Consider the following 27420-nt stretch of genomic DNA (forward strand, 5'->3'; position numbering starts at 1 on the left):
GAACTTTCATCCCCCTGGCCACAAGAAAGAAAAAATATTTCTGTCGTAAAATACATTCACAAAACATCACTGTCAGCCCATAGACTATTACACAGTCCATCACATGCTATTTTCACTATTGTTTGGGCACCGCATCAGTTGAAGTATGGCCTTATGGTGGAGAGGGTTCAGAAGAAATTCTTAAGACTCCTTTATATGAGGTTGTACGGATACTATCCGTGGCTTTATCCAACTGACTTTCTCTTAGGCATGCTTACATACTGCAGTTTGCAATTTAGAAGAAATCTTTATTTAGCTACGTATTTTTTTCGACTAATACGAGGTATAAATGAGAACTCTGCCATTCTGGGCAGTGTTGACCTGTGTGTCCCTGATAGCTATCTTAGAAATAGAGAACATCAGTTGTTTATTCTCCCAAGGTGCAGAAGCAACCTGCCACTGGTAATGCCAATTGGGAGGGCGATAACTATGTTCAACGAAATTGCATCGGGTGTTGATATATTCCACCTACGTGAGGATGAGTATAAGTGGACGTTATTTTATAAATTTTTATAATAAGGTTTGCTTAACTCATCCGGTGTACTTACATATACCTATCTAATTAATATTTTTGTATGTACATATTTCTACTGTTTCATAACATACTAGGTATCTACCTCTTTTTTTATGTAATACTGTTTTATATTTCTTTGTTTCTAAATGTCATGTTGTGAACATCTTAAACTTATAATAATTTGTAATGTCCACAATATGTTAAAAATAAATAAATTTAAAAAAATTGAAATTGAAAAATCAGTGGCAATGGGTGGAGATAGACTGTTTAGATCCGTAGTGCTCGGCCGTAGTGGTTTGGCGGGCGCGGCGCGGCGGCGTTTTGCGAAACTCATACGTATCCTGTCTAAAAATGGCAGGGTTTAATTGAATTTTTAAAACAGACCAGCAATATCTGCAATTATTCTTAATATTACTTTAAGGAAACAAAATAGGTATGACTGACAAAGTTTAGTGTGCACTATTTATGTAGCACCTTAATAGCCGACATCCAACCTTTGCCACTGGTTGGTATTCATAATGATAATAATATAAAATAACTCCATTATATATTTGTAAAATATTCAGCTATCTTATTATAATATACCCCGCACTACAGTGCTTTTGCACATACATACATGTCGCATTTTTTGCTTGAAGATTAAAACCTACCATCACGAATAGAAAGTAATATCGTAAGTCAACAATAAAGTTATACCACCTGTACACGTACATGCACTTACGCATACACGAAAGTAATGTTCAACTGCTTTACGGGCCAAAAAGAGATCCTCATCAATGACACTCCGCTCGAACAGGTGAAAAGCTACATCTATCTGGGACAACAAGTGTCTATAGATGGATGTATATTTGATGAAATTGTTCGCAGAGTAAAGCTAGTCTGGAGTGCTTTTGGCCGCCTGAATAATGTCTTCAAAAGTGACCTTCCACTGTGCCTAAAGCGCAAAGTGTTCAACCAGTGTGTGCTTCCCGTGATCACATATGCGTGTGAAACATGGACCCTTAAACCCCTACCCTCCGTAAAACAGAGATCCAGAAACTTAGGTTAGCACAACTGGATATGTAGAGGTGCATGCTGGGCATAACGCGAAAGGACAAAAAGAAGAATGAGTAGATAAGGAAGCAGACAAGGGTTGTGATGTAATAGAGTTTATTAAAAGCCTTAAATGGAGATGGGCTGCACACATAGCTCGAAGAAGAGACAATCGTTGTACAAATCTAGTCATCCAGTGGTATCCAAGAAGTACAAAACGTCCGCAAGGTAGATCTAGAGGCCGCTGGATCGATGAAATGATAAAGTTATGCGGAAGTACGTGGCAACGCAATGCACAGGACCGAGATAAGTGGAAGCAGCTTGAAGAGGCCTTCATTCAGCAGTGGATAGATTCAGGCTGATAATGATGATGACACGTGCATGGATTTACTGGCAGCAATAGTGCTTATTTTAAACTATCGTGACAATAATATTGTTTACACATAAAAGTGCTGACTGTCTCTCCAATTCATTCTTTAAGAGTGAGCGAGACGCGGTGTTGTCATTTTATGGTACTATTTGACGGGTAGTGAAAATCGGTCAACCTGTAAATTCGTTCGTTGTTCGGTTTATTTCCAGTAGGTTGAATGACAATTCAGAAGCTTTCAAACTTTTTAATTCATGCATGCTATCTTGCCAACTGCAGGATAATACATGTTCAACCAAACATTTTCTTTTTATGGCCGCAATAATACTTACTGTCAACAGTAAATCCATGCACGGGTAAACGGGGTATTATGTATTGAAGTAACACAGTCTATATCGGATTGACAAAGTATTTATTTACAATTAAAGTATGTTTTTCTTACAGAATGTGTAATTTTATGTGTTTTTAAGTTACTGAGCTGCGTGGATTTAAACGAGCACACATCGCATTTGTACGGTTTTTCACCAGTATGTGTCATCTTATGCGTTTTCAGATTGCGTGGCAACGCACATTTAAAAGAACAAACATCGCATTGATATGGTTTTTCACCGGTATGTGTCATTTTATGTGTTTTGAGATGACTTCGATGCGAGCATTTATATGAGCAAATGTCGCATTGGTACGGCTTTTCTCCAGTATGTATCAATTTGTGTGTTTTGAGATGGCTGGGGCGCGTACATTTAAATGAACAAACACTGCACTGATATGGCTTTTCACCGGTATGCGTCATTTTATGTGTTTTAAGATGACTGGGTTGTGAACATTTGAATGTGCAAATATCGCATTTATAAGGCTTTTCTCCGGTGTGCGTAAGTTTATGTGTTTTTAGATTTCCGAGATGTGAGCACTTATATGGACATGTATCGCATTGATAAGGTTTTTCACCAGTATGTGTCATTTTATGTGTTGTAAGGTGACCGAGACGAGCGAATTTTAATGAGCAAGTATCGCATGCATATGTTTTTTTGCTACTACTTGACATTTCCTGTAATTTGGGTAAATTTGACTGTGCTGTGTGTTTGACATTCTCTTCTCGTTGAACGAGGTTTTCAGAAGTTTCTGTAGTCAGAGGACTCTCATAATTATTTTGAAATTCCGAGATGCAACTGTGGGTTGATATCTACAAAAAGGTAAATTTTGATGTATTAGAATTTAATAAAATTGAAACAATTAGTGATTGTTCAAAATAAGCCAGTTATATAAGGTGAAAAATCACTTAACGTAGAAATAATACCAAAAAAGAGAATTAATTATTATGTACAGAAAAAGTACACACATCTTGGGAAAAAAAAATAATGTCTGATCTTGAAAGGGTAATATGGACCTCCACGAAGTTGAGGTTTGTATTAACAGATTTTGTTTTTAAGAGAAATGGATGTCAGCCACTTGCTCAACCAATTAGGTCCATACTCTGACTCATACACAAATTGAAAACAATATGTTTACTTGCCAGACCCAGGATTCGAACTTGGGACCCACGGCGCTAAAGCCTGACGCTTAATCCGCACGGCCATCTAAAATAGCAGACCATTTAAAAATAATAATACCATCAACCGAGGGTACTTGGTAAAATCTAAATTAAAATTTTAGTTGATTTAAGTTTTGTATTATTTCATTTGAGTCATTTTTTGCGACCCGGATTTAAACTTTCGGCTTCTTGAAGCACTAAGCATACTGACCAATGATAAATGCACACTGACAGTGAATACAGTTAATTCTTGTTTATAATATAACAAATTAAAACACCTAAAAACCTACTATGTGAAGGAGAAAGCATACACATACATTTTGAATATTTTCTGTTTGTAAAAAATCGTAGTAGATAAATTACATTCGAATGCCAGCGCTCCATTGGCGAGCCAAAAGTCCGAGGACAATAAATCGTCCGATTTGTCTATGCTCTGCTACTCATCAACGAACGAATAAAAAAGTCAAGCTGTCAAAAGTCAAAAGTTGCGATTATCGTAATGTCTTCCGATAATCCCATAATTTTGTGTTATTTATATGTCGACTTGCGTAACATAATATAGCAGTGAAAACAACACAAGTTTTACTTTTTATTTTATGATTTTAATAAATACAAATAAAAAAATAATTGATAAATCTCTCATTTTCTAATGTGTAATTTAAAAAATTAATCAATGAAAATGTTTAAAACAATTACAGATTTTTTTTCCGGTCCAAATTATCGCGTATTGATGTCAAATCGAATTTTCATAGTGATCGACGGACGAAGTCTGGCAACTTGGAGAGTAAAATATCAACATGTTTGATATCCAACGACACTGGTTTGCGGATTAAAAAGTCCGCAGATCTGGGGTGCTCCAGGCGAAAAAAAAGACCGATGACTGTAAATCGTCTGACTTACGTGCCAATGGAGCGCCGGCATAATATTTATATGCTCATTAATTATAGAAACTGGTCTATATAATGATAACAAATCCTTTTATTTTGTTAACTGTCAATTCATGGTGGAACTGCATTGTATTGTTGTTTTTATTTAATAAAACGCAATTTTTTATAGTACTTATTCCACTTTTAATTAGTATATTTGGACCGGTTTCGTCCGCCTCAGTGGGAATCGAACGAAACCGGTCCAAATATACTAATTAAAAGTGGAATAAGTACTATAAAAAATTGCGTTTTATTAAATAAAAACAACAAGATAACAAATCCTTTATAAGACATCTTTCATTCATGATTATAGGTATAATAAAATTTTATTTTATTCAAGGAATAATGTGTTGATGTCATGAAATAGTTAGTACTTATATCATTGCTCTAATGTTATAAATAACATTTGGAGTTATTCGGGCATTGGTTTGTAATTATGACACTTAAGGGGGGACATGCTGAGCGTAGGTCAAAATAGAGCTTTTCTTGCATTTTCAAAGCATGATCCTGGACATTCCTTAAACGTTGTAGATAATATATTTATATAATTTTGAAGCCTTACTATCCTTTATATTTATTTTAAACATTTGATGACTGCATACAGTACTTTTATTACATAAAATAGTATTCTAATTCTTGTAAAATTTGGGATCACAGATAATCAATTTAATTTTTTATCGTAAATATTTCACTATGGTAATGTCGACATAAATTATACTAATGGTTTTATAAATGCTTTTAAAAATTAATAAATGTAAAAAATCTTAATACCACTACACATGCATGTACTGAAATATGACTATATTCTAAAAAAATAGAGCGAGAGGTTTAAAAGAATACTATTTTACGTCATAAAAATACTTTATGCAGTCATCAAATGCTTAAAATAAATATAAAGGATAATAAAGCTTCAAAATTATATAAATAGATTATCTACAACGTTTAAGGAATATTCAGGATCATGCTTTGAAAATTCAATAAAAGCACCATATGACTTACGCTGAGCATGTCCGCTCTTAATTAATTTAAAAACACAAAAACAGATAGCCAACAATTAACTCAATTTGATAAGCATTTCATGTAAAAACTACTAGTTAATCCAGTGGTTACAGGTTCAACTCCCGTCGGACTTTGTAATAATATGTACATATTATATATACGTGCTGCGGCCATATTTACACCAATTCTTACGCTAATTACTAACTAATTGGCGTCATATAAAGAGTTCACAAATCATGCAAATATTGATGTTACACCAAAACGTATATCTCGTGGGATTGTCATAAATGGGTGAATTAGGTACATTGTCAATCTACCACAGATACGTATTGAAGAAACACATACCTAATAGTATTTAAATTATAAATAATTTATCATATGATATGTAATATGTACCCGTGGAACTAGAACTGGCTTGTATTCTGGATCAGAGCAACTCGCTTGGGTGTCATCATAATTGATGTGGTGCTTCGTCTCAGCAACAAACTCGTCCTTGACGTCGATTGACTGGTAATCAATTTCAGATTTTATATTGATCAAGCCCGTTTCTGAGTTCTGAAAATAACAATATAATAACACTTGATGCAAATAGTATACATTGTTATGACAAATTCAGATATAACCATTACTTGGTTTCGTTATCTATTTGAAAATTTAAAAATATATTAAGTATTATAATACTGAATCGCTTTTTAATATAACACAACAGTGTTATAGTATAAGTCAGTAATCTTTCGATAGTGTTTAATATAATAATAAAATTGTTGTATGGTGTTCATACGCACATGTATATGGTAATGTTGAGGGTGGAGGTAGGCTGTTAAGATTCGATATAAATAGTGCACACTAAATGTTGTCAGTATAGATAGATGTGTTACCAAGATTTGATGCGAAGCAATACTCACACAGACGCATTGTTTACAAAAAGGATGTTATTTTTTTTTTAAATCGACAGCACGTTGTCCCCTTTTCGCTATAAACGCTATAAGTAGGCGTCAGCAAGACAAACGGCTTTTTCCCGTAGACGTTGTGCAATGCCCGTTGCCTCAGAAATGCACGTATACACACAATCTTTCGTATCTGTGTTCGCACCAACTCTAGCTGAGAGACCTATAACACTTATTTGTTGTCGTTAAACTAAGAATACAATTTGTGTTGGTTGGTTTTTACAAATCAATAAAACCCTTCCTAACCAAACCATAATAGTTTAGGTATGCTATGATTGTTTGACAAAAATAATACACACTTTATCAGTCACACTTATTTGTTTTAATTAAACATTTTTTTTAATTCAATAAGCCCTGCCTATCCAAACCATAATTGATAAAAAATCCTCTTCTATCTATAAAATATCAAAAATTGTATATGGTATCATGACATAATTTTAGATATTTTATAGATATACGAATATTTGACATGGCTCGGTCCGGTCATTTACCATGTCCAATCCTAATAAGATCATATTATGGGCCTCCAAAGAGTGGAGGTTTTGTATTAACAGATTTTGTTTTTACGTGAAATTGATGTTAGCCACTTGCTAAACCTGTAAAGTCCATACTCTGACTTATATACACACATTGAAAAACATTGTGTACTTACCAGACCCAGGAGTCGATCCTGGGACCCACGACGTTATATGGCTTGGTTTGGTCAGTGTTTAACTTTTTTTAAAAACTAACCAACACAGTTTATAATAAAATTATTTGTAGTCTTAGTTCAATGAAAAGTAATATGTTTGAGTGCCAAAGTGTAGTATGCACTTTTCAACTATAGGCGCGACGAAATTTTGGACTCGCTGGCATTCGAAGAGCGAACGTCGAGGTGTGAATACGTCAATTTGTTTCGTTATGGCGATGGGGGTATTAATTCTTAAATCGTGTTAAGATGACTAAAAACGTTACCCATTTACTTGAAAAAGAAAACATGCCAATGAATATATTAATATTGTTACTAATAGAACAATAAATAGAACATTAAATGGACGCATGTCATGTCAATGGATTTATATGACAAATTATATTTCGTTCGGCATGCGTCATTTGCACCCGCGACCCGCAATTCGTGCATCGCCTAGCCACGATCTTTGTAGACCATGCCTCAACTGAGGTATAGCTTTAACAGCCTACCTTCATTCTTCGCCACTGGGATCTGGTATAGTATGACTTAGGTTCTAGACATTACGATCATATAATATCCAATTAAAGTCACCTGATGTTTTGGCTTGTGGTCAGCTGATGACGAGCTTTCAGGTTGAGCATATTCGTCGCAGAATGGGAGCATTTCTTCTGAAATGAATTCGCGTTTGATGTCAACTGGGTGAACTTCACTTTCATGTTTTATATTAGTATTGCCAGTTACGGGATCCTGAAAACAAAAAACAGAACAATGAAACCATTTATTAATTATACTAGTATACAATAACACAGTGGCGAAGGGTGAATTTTGGAAAGAGGTAGGCTGTGGAGATCTGAGAAAAAGAGTACACTTGTCAGGTATAATTACGGCTCTTACGGGAAATAAAAGATATTAATATATTACATACTGATAACCTCACACTAATTCGACGAAACTTTAAAAGCCTACCGACGACATAAAATTTAACGATCAGTTTAAATAAGATATGTATATATATATATAAATACCTACGTCAATATCCAATTAAAAATATTTTTTCTTAAGAAGGTAAGCTTTAAATAATCGCCTATTATGAAGTTTTCGCCAATGCAATAACTTCCACAAAGTGGAAGTAAAGTCTTGATGACATTGAGCTACCAAAGCGGGCGAATCGGCAAGTGCGAATGTGATGATGACACACAAAACTTTCCACTCGATTAGAAGCCAACTAGCTAGCGTGTTGAAACCGTCATTTTTGGTACAATTTTAACAGGACATATTTTTTACCGGGAGGTCGCCAATATCGCTCTACTGCGCAAACGCATATCAGCCCACACGCCAGCGTGTAGCGCGTAGCGTGTAAAGTAGCCGGCTTTCATCTTTTCTCGGTAGATTGTTTACAATCTGGTTGTTAGCTAGTTCGATGACGACAATGAGCGAGTTTACAAGCATATTGTGAATTCGCCGACAAGCAGTTGTAAAGTATCTCAATACGATCGAGGCTTAAGTTGTATTAACAGATTATTGTTTTTATGAGAACTAGATATTAACCACGAGCTCAAAATATTAGTTGAATTCTCTGATTCCCAGCTCACATTCAGAAACATGTGTATTTGAAGCATACCGGATTCGAGCCCGATACCGTACACTTGATAAGCCGACGCGTTAACACCTGGCCATCATATGCGTTATCACATAATATACCTACCTGCCGAGTTAAAGTATATCAGCCAAATCCACTATGATCCCACTGACACCTAAATGGATAGTTCGAAGTATCTCAAAAAACAAAAAAAAAATATGCTTTCTGCAGCCTTTTGTGTTTTGTTTTTCTTTTTTGTATGGTGTATATTATATCCTGAATATTATGAGACAATGAAACGAAGCTGTTTTGGCGATTTCGAAATGTGGTATTGGCGACTACTTTGAGGGTGACCTACACAGAACATAAATCATCAAAGTCTCAATACTGTAAGAGCTGTACACCAAACTGTAGTGCGCAAAAGGTCTACTGCACGACAGTAATGTAAAGTACATACGTCTTAGTAATACAAAGCGGAGTTTGACATTTATTCTCTTTCCTCACTGTCCCGAGGTAGGCTGCAATACAAATCAAGCAAATAAAAACAGGCTTGGTTAATACTTAATAATACCTTTACCTCTACTTCCCGCCGCTGCCGTATAATACTTGAACAGGGGTAGTCAACCTGGTCCCTACCGCCCTCTAGTGGGCGTTCCAGCTTTCATGGTGGGCCGTAGAGGCATCAGTCTCAAGGGATCTCACAATAATTTAATTAATTAAATCTAATTTCATCAGATTCCATGCTTGTATGTAAGTTTGCAAAGTAAGTATAAATAAAAAGATAGATTTACACTTATTTATTACAGTAAGTTGTTTTATAAATATTTATTCTGCCAAACTTTGCAAAAATCTGGCATAAAGTATTATTTGGTCAGTAATTATTATCATATTATGCTTTAACTTGTAAATTTTATAAAGTAAAGTTACCTCCCTATTTAATAAATCACCATTACTGTGGAACCGGTGGGCGGTTAGTGAGTTTTACTACTAACCGTGATACAAACGTGGGCGTTAGGTATAAAAAGGTTAACCATCCCTGTACTAGGGCATTGTAGAATAATATAATAAAAATTTTAACTATCAAATTGTATGACGAAAAAGAGTTTTTTAAAATACCTTGTAGGTATGTACCTACGATCATATACACAAGCCTCATCCAGCTACGATATTCAACAGATACTTTTGGCGGAACAATGAAAACTATTTTTTTAATAAACTAACCTTAAAGCTATAACTGGATTCGGTGACACTCTCTTGCTTAACGTGAATAAGCTCCAAGCTATTCGGATGTTTAATTATTGGTACATCAAACCATGTCTGACCCCCTTCATCAGATCTGTCTAAATTACATTCAGGCTTTACATCCATATCTGCGATTTAGTTTTAAGGGTAAATGTGACGAGGACAGCTTAAAAACCCTGTCATTGTGACATGTTACCCGTGTGTTGCCACATGAAAAAAAAATCATGTAATGAGCCAAAGGACCTCCATCTTTAGATTAATAAAGCCTGAGCATAACTTTTTGCACTTACAAGCAACGAGTGGTCCACTGCCATACTATTTTTTATTGATAACGTACTTGCGAGCAGAGTTTGGTATTCTATAATGACTGAAGAGTATAAATAAGTTATTAGTTATTGTCGTGTGGAATCGACTGTCACATTGACAAACTTCCAAGTGTATTATAATATTATTATACACAGAAGAATTGATTTACTTACTTTGATCGTCACTTCCAACTATTAATAACACGGAACCACTAAATTAGACGAACTTCAAGGTCTCCAAGATACGATAAAATAATCTGAAACTAAGAATAGGTACTCCGACAAGTGAATATGACAGACGCGTCAGTATGAGCACTCTATATATAGACAATGACAGGCAATGAAAGTTCATCTATAGTGTCCATAAAATCGCAAACATCAGACTTCCCCGTGATTTTTTTTTATGGGAAATATAAATTGCCGTATAATAAAGACCGTCTAATCTCTTTGGTTCTTATAGTACTGACATAAAATACATATTGTCTAATAATTAATTAAAATAGGGTACCTACTTGTCGGTTTACACTTTACAGGAAGCCAGCAGCAAACAAAATTTGAAAATAGCCGAAATAGGTACTGGATTATTTGTTAGGTTAGGTTTTCATTCTTGAATCCATGAATTTTGACATATAGGTAGGTAGGTATGAAAATTGAAATAATGTTTATATTGAATTTAATATTATTGGAGCCCGTGTAGTATACGGTCATGTCTTTCCGATTAGAAAGCTGACGGCGAACTATGCCACGGTGAAATGTTTTATGTACAATTTACATGCAACCATGCGAAATTGGTTAGGTTATTTAAAGCTTAGGTCTTTATCACAAGCTATAATTTTCCATTCATTTCCCCATACTTATTTATTGCTAATAGTGATTTTCTTCAATGGCAATACTGAACGTATCATATGAAAGTGACAAGCAGTTCACCGAGTCATTTGACATGAAGATCTGTTTTAAACGCAAAATGGATATAAAACGTGAATCAAAAGATGACAAGAATCATATTGACAAAAATCAACCGACCCCTATCAGGGTTGATGTACCCACACAGCATTCAACAGTCCCAGATGGTCATATTTACGTAAAACAGGAGAAAGACAACATTTCTATGGAGGTTAGTTTTGCTGTAAAACCGTTTTTGTATGTTCTGGTTTTTATCGTAATACACAGTGACAGCACGTGGAGGAAGACAGGTCATGCGTTGCTTAGGGCAGGCAGAATAAGGAATGAGTTCTATCATTACAAATTTTGAACGCAGTGGCAGTTTTTCATTAGGAGCATACTTCAGTTAAACGGCATATAATTTTCAACACTAGGTAGAACCTAATTTCGCACTCGTTGCCAATCGGACAGCGAGAGTCGAGCTGTGAGGATGTCAATTTGTTTTGTGATGGCGTCGGAGGAATATGTTCTTAAATCGTGTAAAGATGCCTAAAAAACGTTACGCATTCAAAAAAGAAAACTTGTCAATGAATATATATTATTATTATTACTAATATAACAATAAACATAAAATTAAATGCACGCATGTTCAATTTTCATGACAAATTATGTTTTGTTCGTGCACAATCTGCGCGTCGCGTAGTCACGATCTTTTTAGACCATGCCTCAGCTGAAGTTCGCCTTAAGCGGACGATGCGGCCTATTCCTTAGAAAGTATCGACATAATAAATGAATGAAATCACAATGTTGACCCCAAACACGCCAGTGCCTCAGATCTCCTCGTAATTACTTTAAACCAGTGTTGGCGAAAAAAGGCTAAAATTACAATGAGTTCTTGAGATTCTATTTTTAACCGTGTTTCTAGGCGAAGGCATATCGTTTATTCTTTAAATATTATTTTTTATTGTTTTCATTTTTTTTTAAATATCACGTGAGCATTTTAATCACGCTTTTTATATTATATTCCCCATAACTGAACGGTTTTCCATTTTCACTTTCTGGCAGAATTACTACTACTAGCTCCACCAAGTTTTATTTTCTTATTTGGTACAGCCATTTTTTGGGTAGCAATGAAATTCAATTGTTTGTTACTGTATTACTTAGCTTGGTTGTTTACGCACAAATTGACATCAGAATTACTGCGATCAGATGAGGCATTCACTCGTTATAGTGGTCTCAAGCATTATCGTCTCTGTTCTGGCAGAACACACTAACTGGAGAATACTAGTTTTGAGTAATTTGACTTTGAAGATGTTAAAATGTTTGAAATAATCGTCTATCATGTCAGTTTATTAAGTAATCGTAAAAAGGGTGACTTTAAAATAAAAACTGTTTATTTATTAAGAAGGTTTCCAGACGGTAAAGTTTGAAATAAGGAACATTTTGGTACTAACTCAATATGTCATTTTTTCGAATTAGTGTTTTCTGCCAGAACAGTGACGAAATAGATCAAAATCAGAGGATGATTTCAGCTGGATAATATTATGTGTAATGCATAAAACCTTAGAACTGATTTGTGCAATTATATATTTACATTAAACAATGCTTATTGTTATTAATCTGTATTTTTTACGCAATGCGATCTGTCATTTTATGTTGAGTTTCGTCATTTCCGTTTGCGCATCGATTGGTAAATATAACTGGTAAAAATAATATAAAAAAATAAAGATAATACGGGTGGCTATGTTGTCGTTATTTTTATTTTTATAAATTATATTGAAAAGTGTTTATTTGTAATTTTTGTATTAATCTATTACTTATATTAGTATTTTTTCTCTTCAAAATATAACATTCGCGTGCCATAGGTTCGCCATCACTGCTTGAAACCATCGTTGTTTGCGAATATTGTCGTAAATATACCTACTCCCATCCTTAGTTTATGAAATAAACATCATTATATAAAGATTTTTGTAGCATTTATAGTTTAAAATACCTAGTAAAATAGGCAGGTGAACCTAACAATTTAGCTTTGTTCTCATAAAATGGTTAAAAATAAATTGAAGCAAGCAATTTTAAAGGTTTGATTTAGGTAAGTAGGTACCTATTTTAAGTACTTAGCTATATAATCAATGTAGGTAACATAATATGTTTATTGTGTTATTAAATAGGTATATATGAGAGTAGTTGAGAGCATTCCCAGAAACAATCAATCAAACAGTGGCGAAGGGTGGAGGTAGGCTGTTAAGATCCGACATAAATAGTGCACAATAAACTTTGTCAGTCATAAATATTAGTAGGTATTATATTATAAATGTGTGACTAATTTTTTCAGAAAGATTTCTATAAGAACAAGTCACCGCACGCTACAGGCTTTCAGTATCCCACGGGCCTCGTAGATGTAAAACCGAAGTCTGAACTTCAATCATGTGACATCAAGCGCGAGTTTCTTGATGATACAAAGCATCCATTCTATGTTGAAGATCCTAAACCTGGATGCTCATATTCAGAGTGTAGACCAATACATCAGGTAAATTCAACTGTATAATGATATGACGTTGCTTTTTCTCCGGGTGACGTCTTGTATTAGAAAAGATTTGTGAACAACTTGCATTACGTCTTATATCTCCCTATTCAGTCAACTTCTTGATCTTGTCTCTCTCATTAATTTGACCGATCGTCGTATACAGTAAGGCGAGTAAGGGATGCAACTATTTTGTTTTTGTGACCATTCGCATTGCAATTAATCAGTGACGTCCCTAGACAAAATTCCGCCCCTAGGCAGCGCCAAAATGCCGCCCCATTTTCATACCGTATTTTTTATCATCCTTTGATGACTCCAATATCTAAGAAATATGTTCTAATATATGTAATAATATGTTTAGTTTGAGATCGCAAAGGTTTAAGCATTATTAAATCGATAATCAATGACGGCGTGACGCTTCGATACAGACCAACATCGTGGACCCAATGTGGTAGATGGGACGCTCTGTAAGAGGAGGGTTCATCTTTAATTTCGACGACCAACGTACCAACGCCGTGCGTACCGGTTAATAGCTCAGATTGTAATTATGCTCAAATTCGCACGTGTCGTTTCTGGTCACCAAGGACGTCGAAGGGCAACGGAAGTAAACTAGACATCGCGAACCCGACAAAACCAGGGAGCTGAATTTTTTAAAATAATTATAGCTATTTATATAATATATTCCAAATGATTCTGCTCGATTTGCCGCCCTTCAAGTAACTGCCGCCCCCAAGCAACGCTCAATCTACCTACCATCACGGGACGTCACTGCAATTAATTGTACCAAATAACTGGTGAAGGGTAGAGTTAAAATGTGGATATCCGAGATAAATACTGTAAACTAATCTTTATCACTTATACTTATATGTTTTCATTAAACTAAAAATACAACTAATTGCAGGACGGTATTGATTAATTTTTAAAATTCAATTAAAAATCATGTCTAAAGCAGACGGCGTATTTGAAATCAAAGTATATGCACGTCCGGAAACCTCGTATGCAGTTCGCCTTATCACACTTCACCGTGAAATGTTGTATCGAAAATATATGGCCGTATATTTAAGACCGTCCAACCTCTTTGGGTCGTATAGTACTGACGTAAATTGCATATCTAAATAAAACACGGTCCTTGTCGGTTTACATGAAGCAAGCAGCAAACAAATTTTGCTTTGAAATTTTAATTATTGCTCATATTGAATCTAATAATATTGGAGATCGTATAGTACACGGTCATCTCTTTCCGACAAGAAAGCTCACGGCGAACTGTGCTACAGTGAAATGTAATACGTACAATTTACATGTAACCATCTTGGTATGGCCTAGGCATGACAAATACAATAATCGTAAAAACAAAATCTGTTAAAAACTTCTACTCCGTGTAAGCCCATAATGAAATCTTAGGGTCGGTCAAAAAATAAAAAATATACTTAATTAAGTAGTGTCCTATTATTTATTTCAGTGTCATTAAATTTAACAATTCTATTATTTTAGATTTCTACACAACCATTGTACACAGGACGTCAAATTAAATATGAAAGTCAACTAACCAGAATAAAGGTTGATAAATTTAATAAAGAAGATGATAATTTTTATAAGGAATCTTCAATTAAAGGAATCCAGTGTAAGACAGTGGATCATTCACAAATAATTATAGACGAACTAAGCATCAAAAAAGAATTCCAAACAATATATTTGCCAAAAGTGGTTCGTATTCACATGAAAAAAATAATAGATTTTCCACGTTATTTTATTTGCAATTTTTGTTACGCAATTTACGGATCCCAACGTAAACTAAAAAGTCACAATGCCATTTGTGGGAAGTCTATAAACTTGAAGATTCGTAAATTGACAGATACTGCTAAAACGACATATCAATGTAATGTTTGCTCACATAATTTTTCCCAAATCAATAATCTTAAAAGACACAAAATGACACATACTGGAGAAAAACCGTATCAATGTGACGTTTGTTCATTTAAATGCAGTTATAGCTACGTTCTCAAGAACCACAAAATGACTCATACTGGCGAAAAACCATACCATTGCGAGATATGCCCATTAAAATTCACGCAGATCGGTAATTTAAAAATACATCAAATGACACATACAGGCGAAAAACCATATCAATGCGACATTTGCTCATTTAAATGCTCGCAGGTCCGTCATCTTAAAACACATAAAATGCAACATACTGGTGATAAACCATACAAATGCAATGATTGCTCATTTAAGTTTACAACTTCCAGTGGTCTCAAAAAACATAAAATAATACACAATAGTGAAAAACAATATGGATGTGATATTTGCTTATTTAAAACGTCACATCGCAGTAATCTTAAAACGCATCAAAAGATACATTCCAGTATCAAACCTTATCAATGCAACGTGTGCTCAATTACATTTAATACACATAGTGGTTTTAAATCACATAAAATGACACATACTGGTGAAAAACCATACCAATGTGATGTTTGTTCGTTTAAGTTCTCGCAGCTCAGTAACCTAAAAACGCATAAAAAAACTCACAGTGGCGAAAAACCATTTCAATGTGATGTTTGCTCGTTCAAATGCTCTTATCTTGCTAGTCTTAAAAGGCATAAACTGACACGTCACACTGGTGATGAATAATATTTGAAGAAAATTCTATTTAACTAATACCTAAAAATCTGTGACATATTTATTTAACATGAAAATTTCACATTATTTTTTCCTATAAGCGGAAATCTAGAATTCAAAAACGAAATACACGAAAACTTTCAAAAATAACAATGACATATTCAAAAGGCCCCAGCATTGGGGCATACGGCAAGCACAATTTTACGCCACTTCCCTCGGTCCATCGCTAACCCTCGCGCCTCCCGCCAGGCTAGACCTGCAGCGCGTTGATTACTTTTGTAGCAATGCTGAGGGGTAAGGGGTAGCCGGCCACAGTGACAAAACCCTTACGGCTGTCCTACAGGGATACGAAATGCTATCTTATGCATCACCAGAGCGATTTGCGATAGGAAACGTCCGGTTGTCACTGCCTTTTACGCTACATATTTTGGTTATAATTATATATTAAATAGAACATTTTGCATTGGAAGCATTAAGGCTATACCTAAGCTGAGGCATGGTCAAAAAGATCGTGAGTAGGCGATGCACGGATTGCGGGTCGCGGGTGCAAATTACGCAAGCCGAACGAAATATAATTTGTCATAAAAGTTCAAACTGCGTCCTTTTTATGTTATGTTTATTATTATATTCGTAATAATAATAGTATATTTATTGACATGTTTTCTTTTTCAAGTACATACGTAAAGTTTTTTAGTCATCTTTACATGATTTAAGAATATTTTCATCTGACGCCATGACAAAACGAACCGACGTGCAAACATTTCGACTATCGCTCTCCGAATGGTATCGCGGCCGTAATTTCATTCCACATACAGTTGAAAATTATTTGCCGTTTCACTTGTGTACGCTCTTAAAGGAATAGCTTATCTAAAAGTTGTTTAACCATGAAAAACCGAGCGAACTCATCGTATTACTTCATTCTTATTGCATCAATGACAGTCTTCTGCAGAAGTGAAGCGAACCCCCCTTACTGTATCGTAGTTGTATATTTTCACAGTAGGAAAACAGAAAACAGAGTTTTTTTAGGGATTGTGAAAATAGGTCGTGTTTAATCATAGCGTTTCTATGTCCTGCCTACCTAATATTTACATTGAGGTTAAATAATTATAGTAAAAGAGTGGTGATCCACTGCCAGCTTTGAAACTAGATAGTAGATCACATCATACACTTAAAGTTTGGCATGCCTGATCTAGTTAACTACAAGAAGAAGAAACAGTAGATTTTAGAAGTATTAACATAAGTATAATTTAGCTTATTACAAATGCTCTTAATGGTTTTTGTTAAAACTAATAAACCCTTTGGGAAGATATGAAAGTTTCAACCCATTTTTTTTCTTTTTTACTCAAAAATCCTCCCTCTACTCAAATTCCATACTGAATGATTTTTGAGCATCCTGTTATATTATGATCATGAAAAGAGAAGAAAATAAAAAACATTCAAAAACAAAATGCACAGCACACTGAGCATGTCGATTTGTGTATGTTATATACACAAATCGCCTTGAAGCGGTACAAAAGCGGTTTTGTAAGCACGTCAATTTTAAAGCTTACTGTTATGATTTATCTTATTCTATTTCGACGACTGCAACTTTTATGGTACCATCTTTGGATAGTCGACGTTCTATATCTGATAAATATTTTCTTTTTAAAATTATCAATGGTTTTGTCGACTCGCCAAATCTACTCGAAAGGGTGGGTTTCCATTGTCCATCAAGATTTACGCGAAACCAAACTTTGTACCAAGTCAGTCGTAGCGATTCTAATTATGCACAAAATTCTTTTATTCGGCGTTCTTGTTGAAATTATTATATGTATTTCTCCACCGTTGATCCTTTTAATAATACACCTATTTCTTTTAAACGCGCTATCTCCAAAATTTTGTATAAATAGATATAAGTACTTATACCTATATATTTTTTTATGTTACTTTTTTTTGGTATATTTATATATAATTAATCATTATTCTTCCTCATTTTTCTCATGTAATTTTCTTATGTCATTTCTTTATATTTATGTTATTCTCACTCTCTATCTTGTTAGGCTTAACTATATTATAGTGTATACATGGAAACTTTGCTGGTTGCAATAACTTTTCATTATTATATTTTAAATTTTAGTAATCAATTTGTAACTGTTTGTTTCCTTAATAAATAAAATAAAAAATGTCTATGCTTTGGGGAGCGCATTGAATGATCTTGCACTCTTCGCTAATGACACCTGATAAACTTAACACAAGGAAACGGTTCTGACCCAATCAATATACCTACGTCATAGCCGCGACCACGTAGATTATTTACAGCTCCATTTAAATTGAAAATCTTAATGCCAGGATTAAAAACCATACCTAGTGAAAGCAGACATAATTATGGGTAATGGCTATTTGATTTAAAGTCGAATCAGACCAAACACATTTATTTCGGCAATAATATTTACAGAATTGATAAAGTACATTTCTATGACACTCGTAATAATAAATATACATGCTTATGGAATTTTTATTAAATTATTTTTAGAGGTTCGAGATTACAACGCGCTAAAAGGTACATTTTGATTCAGATGCTTGCTTTTGTTATTTGGGTTGAAAGATAAGTCAGCCCGTCTAACGTATAGGATTGCGAAGTTCTTATGTTAAAAAGACATGAATTTCTGGCTCTGCTTAAATCACTTCATCACGATTAATTAACACTGATATTAGAACGAACGACCATAGAAAAGCAAAAACCATGCTGCCATCCCAAGTCAATCCGAATCTTTATTATAAAGTATATTAATTCCATAATTATATTAAAATCTACCACTAACTCACAGCGACGCTATGCTGGATACAATCTAGTAAGACAGCTGGCTGCTGCCTGTTAGCCGCATTGGTATAAGTGTATATTATTATCTTTGGATATGGAATGTCTAAAACAGGGGTAGTCAACCTGGTCCCTACCGCCCACTAGTGGGCGTTCCAGCTTTCATGGTGGGCAGCAGGGGTTTTAAAAACATTTTCATTATGTTTTCATAAAATTCCCCGTAACAATTTAAATTCCAGAAAATATACTATTTGACAAAAGAAAATATACTATAAATAAAAAGATAGATTTAACTACAGTAAGTTGTTTTATAAAGATTTATTCTGCCAAACTTAGCGAAAGTCTGACACAAAGTATTTGGTAAGTAATTATTATTATACGCTTTAACTTGCTGTAACTCTGCTTTATACATTTTATAAGGTAAAGTTACTTCTTTACTTTATAAATAACCATTACTATGGAATCGGTGGGCGGCAGGTATAAAAAGGTTGACTACCTCTGGTCTAAATATAAGTAAATAGATAAAAATGAACCACGGGGATGCTACCAAGAGTTAGAAAGTCGATAAATTATGTATTAAGAGTTAACAATGGATTATGTATATATATTTGTATACTAAAAAAAATAAGGTCATCCAATACATAGAACATGGAAATATAACATAAAAAAGTAAGCATTATGCCTGAATTTACAGAGCATGTCAAACTGTCAAATTGCAATTAGACCATAACATGTGTCGAGACCCCACGAAACATAGATACAAGATTTATTCAAATATAAATAATACTAACATATTATATCTAAACAAACGTTGTTTGTACAAACATTTAACTAATTTGGTTCCGTGGATTTCTTTTCACCATTGTGTAATATTTTGTGATTTTTTAAATGATCAGCCCGCGAGAACTTATATGAGCATACATCGCATTGGAACGGTTTTTCACCAGTATGTGTCATGTTATGTTTATGAAGATTACTAATGCGCGAGCATTTAAATGAGCATACATTGCATTGATATGGTTTTTCACCCGTATGCATCATTTTATGTATTTTTAGTTCACCGCGCCGCGAACATCTATAGGAGCACACGTCGCATTGATGAGGTTTTTCTCCAGTGTGTTTCATTTTATGTTTTTTAAGATTGCCGCGGTGCGAAAATTTAGATGGGCAAACATCACACTGATATGGCTTCTCTTTGGTATGTTTCATTTTATGTGATTTCATATAGCTGAGCCGCGAGAATTTATCAAAACAAATATCGCATTGAAATGGTTTTTCATCAGTGTGTATCGTTATGTGTTTTTTGAGATTACTGCGTTGCGTACTTTTAAACGAGCATACATGGCATTGATATGGTTTCTCACTTGTATGTATCATGTTATGTCTATTTAGGTCGCCTAGTTTCGAACATTTATATGAACAAACTTCACAATGATATGGTTTTTCGCCAGCATGTATCATTTTATGTATTTTGAGAATACTGCGACCCATGCATTTGAAGGGACATACAGGACATTGATACACTTTTTTGCCAGTATGTCTCATTTCATGCGTTTTGAGGTAACGGAGCTGTGCAAATTTAGATAAGCACACTCCGCATTGATATGGTTTATCTATATCTGCCACATTAGGTGTTTTTAATTTTCCAGATTTCAAGCAAGAAGTATTATGTTGTTTTAATGTATTTTCGGAATCGAATACTGCATAACAATTACTGCAAATAAAATTACGAGGAAAATGTATTATTTTTCTTAATTTAATACGAACCACCTTTGGTAAATCTTGGGTCTGCAATTCTTGTATGATATTTTGGTGGTCATCTAAATGTTTCAACGTCTTATCTTGGATTTCTTCGGGTAAAGATTCTATCTTTATGATTCTACCGTCTCCTTCGTTAAAATTATTGTAACTCGTGCTGGTCGAGTGACTTTCATGACGTCCTGTTAAACATGCCTGTGAAGGAATCTACAAAGAGATAAAGACTGTAATAAGAATTTGAATTAATGAAATAATATATATAACGGCATGGAGTTCGACTAATATACAAACTACCATCAATCTATTACTTAACCCATTGGAGACCGAGTGAATTTTTGAGGATCACTTAAAAAGGCTCACTGATTACTAAAATTGACATAACTAATTTATTATTAATTTATTTTAAATAAGTCCTTTAAATATTTATAGATATTGAATTATTCTATTATTTATTTATATTTTAAGTTAATTTTGTGTATCAGTGGAATCAAGAAAAGATGTCAAATATAGGTTTTTGTGTTTTTTAGCTTCTTTTTTTTTTTTTACAAAATGACAAAGTTAAAGAGACTATGATAGAAGTAACTGATAAAATAAAAATAGGTATACTAAAACTGGAGCTAAATAATATATTACTCTTCAAGATATTTGGAAGATGGAGGGCCATGGGCCATTATATGTTTTTTACTTACTCATACACCTCATACCTACCAAACTGATCATTACTTTATATTTTACCAAACCAAATGATTTTTAAAAGTTATATCGGACTCCATATAACTTACACCATAAAATGATATATTTATAATTAAGTAACTTCATCTTTTGAAAACATCAAATTGGCGCCAATATTGTCTCCATTAAAGCTCGAATTACATAGGCACATACTCAGGTCAACCGTCTGCCACGATCGCATAGAAGATAACCGAGAAAGAACGAAATTATCCGGATTAATCTTGAGCTAAATATAGCCGAACATGCGTGTCCTGTCTTGCGTTTGATATAACAGTTCATATAACGAAATTCTGCCTAACTTTATTCATTATAAATACAAAACCAATAATCAATAATACCAAACAAATCAAACCAAACCAAAAATCAATAATACAAGACAAAAAATAATACGACAATACATACAATGGCTTCTGCCTATAACGTTGTGGGGCCCAGGTTCGAATTCTGGGTTTCTGGGTCTGTCAAATACACATATAATAATTGAATGTACCTGATTTTCAGTCCTGTATTGTGGATCAGAACACACGTTTTGAGGATTATCGTAATTGATTTGGTCCATTGAGTCTTCACTAAACGATTCTTTGTCGTCAAGATCTTGATAATCCTTTTCAATTTTCATTTTAGATAAATCTATTGCTGAATTCTGAAATAAACAAAACAATAACATATATCATAATCATATGATACTCGTAGTATAAAAATAAATAAGTTATATATTTTGTTGACAAAGAAACGGGCATACCGCTTAATTACGACGATTGAACTAGTAGTTCTTACATGAAATACTTATCAAATTAAGTTACAATGTTGGCTATCGATTTTTGTATATCCAATCAAGTTCAATTAAATGCTTTAATTACCAACTGACGCTACGGATTACTCGAAATATTTAATTTGTATAACGTACTTGCCACTTGCTAATTCTTTAATAAGCTATTTCTTTTATTCAACGAATAATTCACAAGATTTATAAACATTCTACATATAGAAATATACATAATTTTAAACATACCATGCAATATTATACTCATTAGAAAAATCTGTTTTAGAAACAAAAACGACACCCGACGGGACATGAACCCGTAGCCACTGGATTAGCACGAGTGTGCTTTTCCAGTTAAGTAACGGCCATCCTACTTAATTACGAGGATTTTAACTAGTAGCTCTTAAATGAAATATTGGTGAAGCCGTGACGTCGGTTAGTAATTAAAGTAGTAGGTACCTACTTTGATTTAATAAACAAAAACCGATTGCCAAAGTAGTTTGATTTCGAAGAACGCTGAAGAGCAGGTATTAAAAAGGCCAATAGTTGAAATTTGTCGCAATTAGTACGTCGCCTTGTAGCATAGAGGATAATGCGCGGACATAAACCCAAGAGATGCTGGTTCGATTCCAGCCAGGTGGCTTACCTTTTTCAAAAAAGATTTTTTCTATTGGTTTAATATATTTTCTCAAAATTATGTAAGTTAAATGAAATGCTTATTAAATTGAGGTTACAATATTAGCAATCGGTTTTTGTATATTAAATCAAAGTTAAGGGTGTCCTATTCTTTATAGTGAATAAAAAACATGCATGAGATGTTTTCAAATTATTTATGTTCAGTAATTTAAAGGGTTACAAAGGAAACGACAAGGTATCAATCAACGCAATAGATTCTGGTTTGGCCTGATGTATGGCTAAAATTATTGTATCTGAAGATCACTGCACTCGCAAAGTTTAAGACTCTTTCGACTCCACTACCACCTTATGCATCATAATATAATCAAGCACGCCTGATGGGCATATTCTAACATATCACTTCACATTCTGGATTGGAACCGTTTCCTCGTATCAAGCCTATTAGGCACCATTAGCGAGGTGTGCAAGATTAGTTAATGCGCTCCCTAAAGACATAAATATTTTCAATGATGTAATTTGCATTTTGTTTTTGAAACTGTATTTTTTGTATAAAATTGTATATTTTTTGTTTTCAAAAATTATTTTTTTTTGTATTAAATTGTACTTAAGTATGTTTTGTTTTTTTATTGTTATTATTATTAATATTATTGTTATTATATATATTTTTTTTTCTCTTCTATATTCTCTTCTTCTCTCTTGTGAGGATAATGTTTGACTTATAATGTAAATCTCATGTTGTGTACGTCTTGGATTTGGATTTGTTATGTCCACAATGTTTTGTATTCTAAAATAAATAAATCACTTTACTCCAAAATCAATAAAAAAGAGATAAATTATGATAAAGTCGTATCAAGGCATTTTTTTTTATAAAACTAAACACCTAAGTATATAATATTATATTTCGTATAACACTACAACAGACCAAGGAGCCAAATGATAGTACTGTAGTGAAACAGAGTTTATTTAATAATATAAGTGAAACAATCACAAACACCCAGGCTTTGAGAAAATAACCAAAATATGCTGTGTCCTCACCTGGCAACAAACCCGGAACTCCCGGATGAAAGACCGGGGCATTACGCACTGCACCACGAGAGCCCAGTTTATTATAACTGCCAGGCGTGATATTTTCTAACACAGCCACCCATTGTCACCGCGAGCTTTCAAATGTCGTTGAGTATCACAGTTAACACGTCTTATTTGATTCTAAATGGACCCCATTACAAACTTTAATTGGATAAAAAGGTCCAATTAGAGATTCTGTGATACTCAACGAGACTGTGCTAACAAATATTGTAGATATCGCCTTGTTTATGGAATCATCGTTAAAACGTATCACCGTGTTAATCATTTAGAAAATAGCCCGATTTGAATGCCCACACGGGATTCGGTTCTTCTTCTTTTTCTTTTGACCATGTCCGATCCTAATAGGATCATACGCGCCTCCACAGAGTGGAGGTTTGTATTAACAGATTTTATTTTTACGAGAAATGGATGTCAGCCACTTGCTCAACCTATTAGGTCCATACTCTGACTTATACACAAATTGAAAAACAATATGTGTACTTGCCAGACCCAGGTTCGAATCCTGACCTGGGATCCTCGACATTATTCGCGATATATAGATAGATATACGGATTCGGTTCAGACAAACGCTATATTTGCGTGGAAACTAAAAGCCAGGAAGCTCCTCTAGCGAATTCACAATTAGACGTGAGTTTCTCGCGGCCGAATTTCCCCAAATCAGATGGAAGTCAAGAGTAGACAAGAATGTAATATTACAAGATGTATATTTATGATTGAGTGTACCTGATGAACTGGTCTATAATCTGAATAAGAGCATCCTGGTTGAGGATCTTCGTCTTCAATAGCCTCGCGCTTGACGTGGACATGGCGAAAGTTAATCTCAGGCTTAATATCATAAAGAGCAGGTGCATGACACTGAAACACATATCATATACGGTACATTCACATAATAAAAACACAATTCTAAAAATGCTTAACCCATAGAAAAAATCTTCTAAAAAAAAAAAAAAAAGACACTCAACAAGAATAGAACCAGCGTCTCTCGGAATTCGCGCCGATGTACATCAACAACAATGCTATTGGTAGTCTATCTAATTGCGTCAAATTTAAACTAATGACTCTCACAATACTCTCTGAAGCGCTTACCAAATTGACTTACTATTGGCAATCGGTTTTTGTATTTCAAATCGGTAGGATACTTATCGCATTGTGGTCGATCTGCATGGGCGCGAATCCCGAAAGTTGCAAGTTCAATTCCTGCTGGGTATCGTATTTCTTTCTGATAACTACCTACTACCCGAAATAGTACTGTGGTTCTGTACTCATACTTATAACAGAGGTTCATAAGGCACGAAATTCGGTATCAGTCTTTTCTACATTTCATGTCCAGAAAATTGTACGTATGCAGTCGGCCGTTCACCGTGAGATGTTGTATCAGAATTATAGAAACGTAATAAAAAAAAATCATGGATTACAGGGGAAACAGTGACGTCCCATGGGGGTAGGCAGATTAAGCGTTGATTGGGGGCGGCAGTTACTCGAAGGGCGGCAAATCGAGGAGAATCATTTGCTATATAAAGAAATAGCTACCCACCTAAACTTAGTAATAACGAAAATATCTTTCGATTAAAAAAATTAGCTCACTGGTTGGAAACAAAATGTATTAATTTACATAAAAGGTTTAACAGAACTGTAAGTTTTTTGTCGAGTTCACGATGTCTAGTTTACTTCCGTTGCCCTTCGACGTCCACGGTCACCAGAATCGATACGTGCACGAATGATAAAAAAAATGCTGTATAAAAATGGGGCGGCATTTTGTCTAGGAACGAGACTGGGGGGACAGTAGAAGAAAATAGTTAGGTAAGTAAACAAGAAAAACAATTATATCGAAGAATGTATATTATGATATTCTGGTCGATACTCATAAGTATTAAGTCGTACCTGTCAAATATTTGATTATAATGATAGGATTATTATCAGATATTTGATAGGTACCAATCAGAGTCAAATTAATGATCGTATTGAATATAATACAATTGGAATATTAATGTTTTAAATGCTGTAAAAATAATGTGTAGGTATGCTTATTTCAATGCTTTTTTCGAATAATACAGCGAACGGTGAAACTGTGATATACCTACGTACAATTTACATGACATAATCGCTACATTTACCATTAATCTTTCTTTGGGCGACAAGTTGGGGAAAACTGTAGTTTGTCCTCTCACAATGTGGCTGAAGTACTGTAGTTATCTGGTTTTGATACTACGTAAAACTTCTAGGTCCTTTTTCTCAGTCGTTTGAGGACGTCGTCATTTTTCAACCAGTCAGTTCAAGGAATTTGGAGCATGTGTCTATACCAGATCGTTGGAGCGGACCCTTTTTTGAGTTCCTCCGCTCCGGGACCTAATACTTGTTCCGGCTCCGCTCCAGGGTCTGGTCCGGTCCGGGTAAATACATAATCGCCATTTTCATTATTAATTCTATTAAACAAAATTAGTTACAGCAAATCGTCTTTCATTACTTGACTCTTCTGTCAAAAAAGTGATGTTATTTATCACTCAGCAGTGTTGTTATATTTCAAATCATTCCAGTGTTGCAAAGTGTTAAATAATACTATTTTCATTAGATTTTAGGACGAAACTTTAATAATAAAAAAAAACATTCGGAGAAATGGAGCACTACAATTTTTCAGTGCTCCGGCTCCGCTCCTGCTCCGGGTAAAATCCCATCGCTCCAGTACTCCGTGATCCTGCTCCGAGCTCCGCTCCAACGCTCTGGTCTATACAGCCATATCTAAAAAACTTCAACTCTCCTTGACATATCCTGGACACCCATATCTCCATAACATAGAAAATGATTGGGACATCATTACAGCCAACCATACACATTCTAAGACCTATATTAAGGTCTAGATTGCAAAGGTGTCTCATTTGGAGAAAAGCACTCCTTGCAATTACGATTCTTTTATTCTATTTTATGAATCTGTTCATTTATCAAGCCATGCGAATTTCTAACCTCATCACAACACCCAATATTGAATTTCGGCAACGTAAATAAACAACGCAGTATTTATTACACAGTTTTAAAATGGTCACTTAAAAATGACAGTTGTCAAATTGTATGGTGAAAAATCATTTACTAAACATAATCTGTCGTCTTAGTATATTATCATATATAATTACTTACGTTTATTATCGCCATTCTGCCGAACTGTAATGCATGTAAACGATTTAAGTCGTAGGAGATTTGTTGTAAAAAAAAAAACTAACCTCAAAATTGTATCTGGAATCATCGGTATTCTCTTGTTTTACAAGATTTGGATTTACTATTGGTACTTCAGCCCAAGACCTCTCCTGTGAATCTGATTTTCCACTGTCCAACTCTTGTTTAATGTCCATATTTGTGTATTTAAATGACAAATATGTTGGATAGCAACGTGTGTTATTGAGCTTTAGAAAAGTGTTGCCGTTATAAAGAGAATTATAGGATGCCGTGCAAAAATATAATAATTTAATATCAGATATATTTAGTAAGATGA

At 34.3% G+C, this 27420-nt stretch overlaps 3 protein-coding genes across 4 annotated transcripts in view; all 3 read right to left on the bottom strand.

Moving 5' to 3' along the window:
• LOC147077210 (uncharacterized) overlaps nt 1-27420 on the bottom strand; it is a 332131-nt gene that overhangs the window by 285636 nt on the left and 19075 nt on the right. The window lies entirely within an intron of this gene.
• On the bottom strand, nt 2353-10029 carry LOC147077222 (uncharacterized). Its single transcript, XM_085941463.1, has 4 exons — nt 9823-10029; nt 7614-7769; nt 5802-5960; nt 2353-3132 (listed from the first exon to the last, which is right to left on the bottom strand). Exons 1-4 carry the CDS (start codon nt 9967-9969, stop codon nt 2365-2367), a joined length of 1230 nt encoding a protein of 409 aa, XP_085797589.1. The 5' UTR covers nt 9970-10029; the 3' UTR covers nt 2353-2364.
• Nucleotides 18564-27354, bottom strand: LOC147077223 (uncharacterized). 2 transcript variants are annotated; one of them, XM_085941464.1, is made up of 4 exons: nt 27152-27354; nt 24663-24794; nt 21945-22097; nt 18564-20929 (listed from the first exon to the last, which is right to left on the bottom strand). In XM_085941464.1, the coding sequence occupies exons 1-4, from the start codon at nt 27278-27280 to the stop codon at nt 19796-19798; spliced, it is 1548 nt and encodes a 515-aa protein (XP_085797590.1). In that variant the 5' UTR covers nt 27281-27354; the 3' UTR covers nt 18564-19795. The 2 variants fall into 2 exon arrangements, with proteins under 2 accessions (XP_085797590.1, XP_085797592.1); XM_085941466.1 differs by lacking the exons at nt 18564-20929; nt 21945-22097 and adding an exon at nt 23075-23637 and having other exon boundaries at nt 27152-27332.

Source organism: Rhyacophila brunnea, unplaced genomic scaffold (assembly GCF_057557595.1).
Source record: "Rhyacophila brunnea isolate RB1 unplaced genomic scaffold, BYU_Rbru_1.0 scaffold_13, whole genome shotgun sequence".
NCBI classification, from domain to species: Eukaryota; Metazoa; Arthropoda; class Insecta; order Trichoptera; family Rhyacophilidae; genus Rhyacophila; species Rhyacophila brunnea.

Coding starts and splice junctions, on each gene's coding strand:
- LOC147077223 (XM_085941464.1), bottom strand. CDS start 27,280: ATGGACATTAAACAAGAGTTGGACAGTGGAAAATCAGATTCACAGGAG. Junction 24,795..27,151: donor ATTCCAGATACAATTTTGAG/GTTAGTTTTTTT, acceptor TATGTGTTTCAG/TGTCATGCACCTGCTCTTTA. Junction 22,098..24,662: donor ATTATAGACCAGTTCATCAG/GTACACTCAATC, acceptor TGTTTATTTCAG/AATTCAGCAATAGATTTATC.
- LOC147077222 (XM_085941463.1), bottom strand. CDS start 9,969: ATGGATGTAAAGCCTGAATGTAATTTAGACAGATCTGATGAAGGGGGT. Junction 7,770..9,822: donor AATCCAGTTATAGCTTTAAG/GTTAGTTTATTA, acceptor TTTTGTTTTCAG/GATCCCGTAACTGGCAATAC. Junction 5,961..7,613: donor ACCACAAGCCAAAACATCAG/GTGACTTTAATT, acceptor TGTTATTTTCAG/AACTCAGAAACGGGCTTGAT.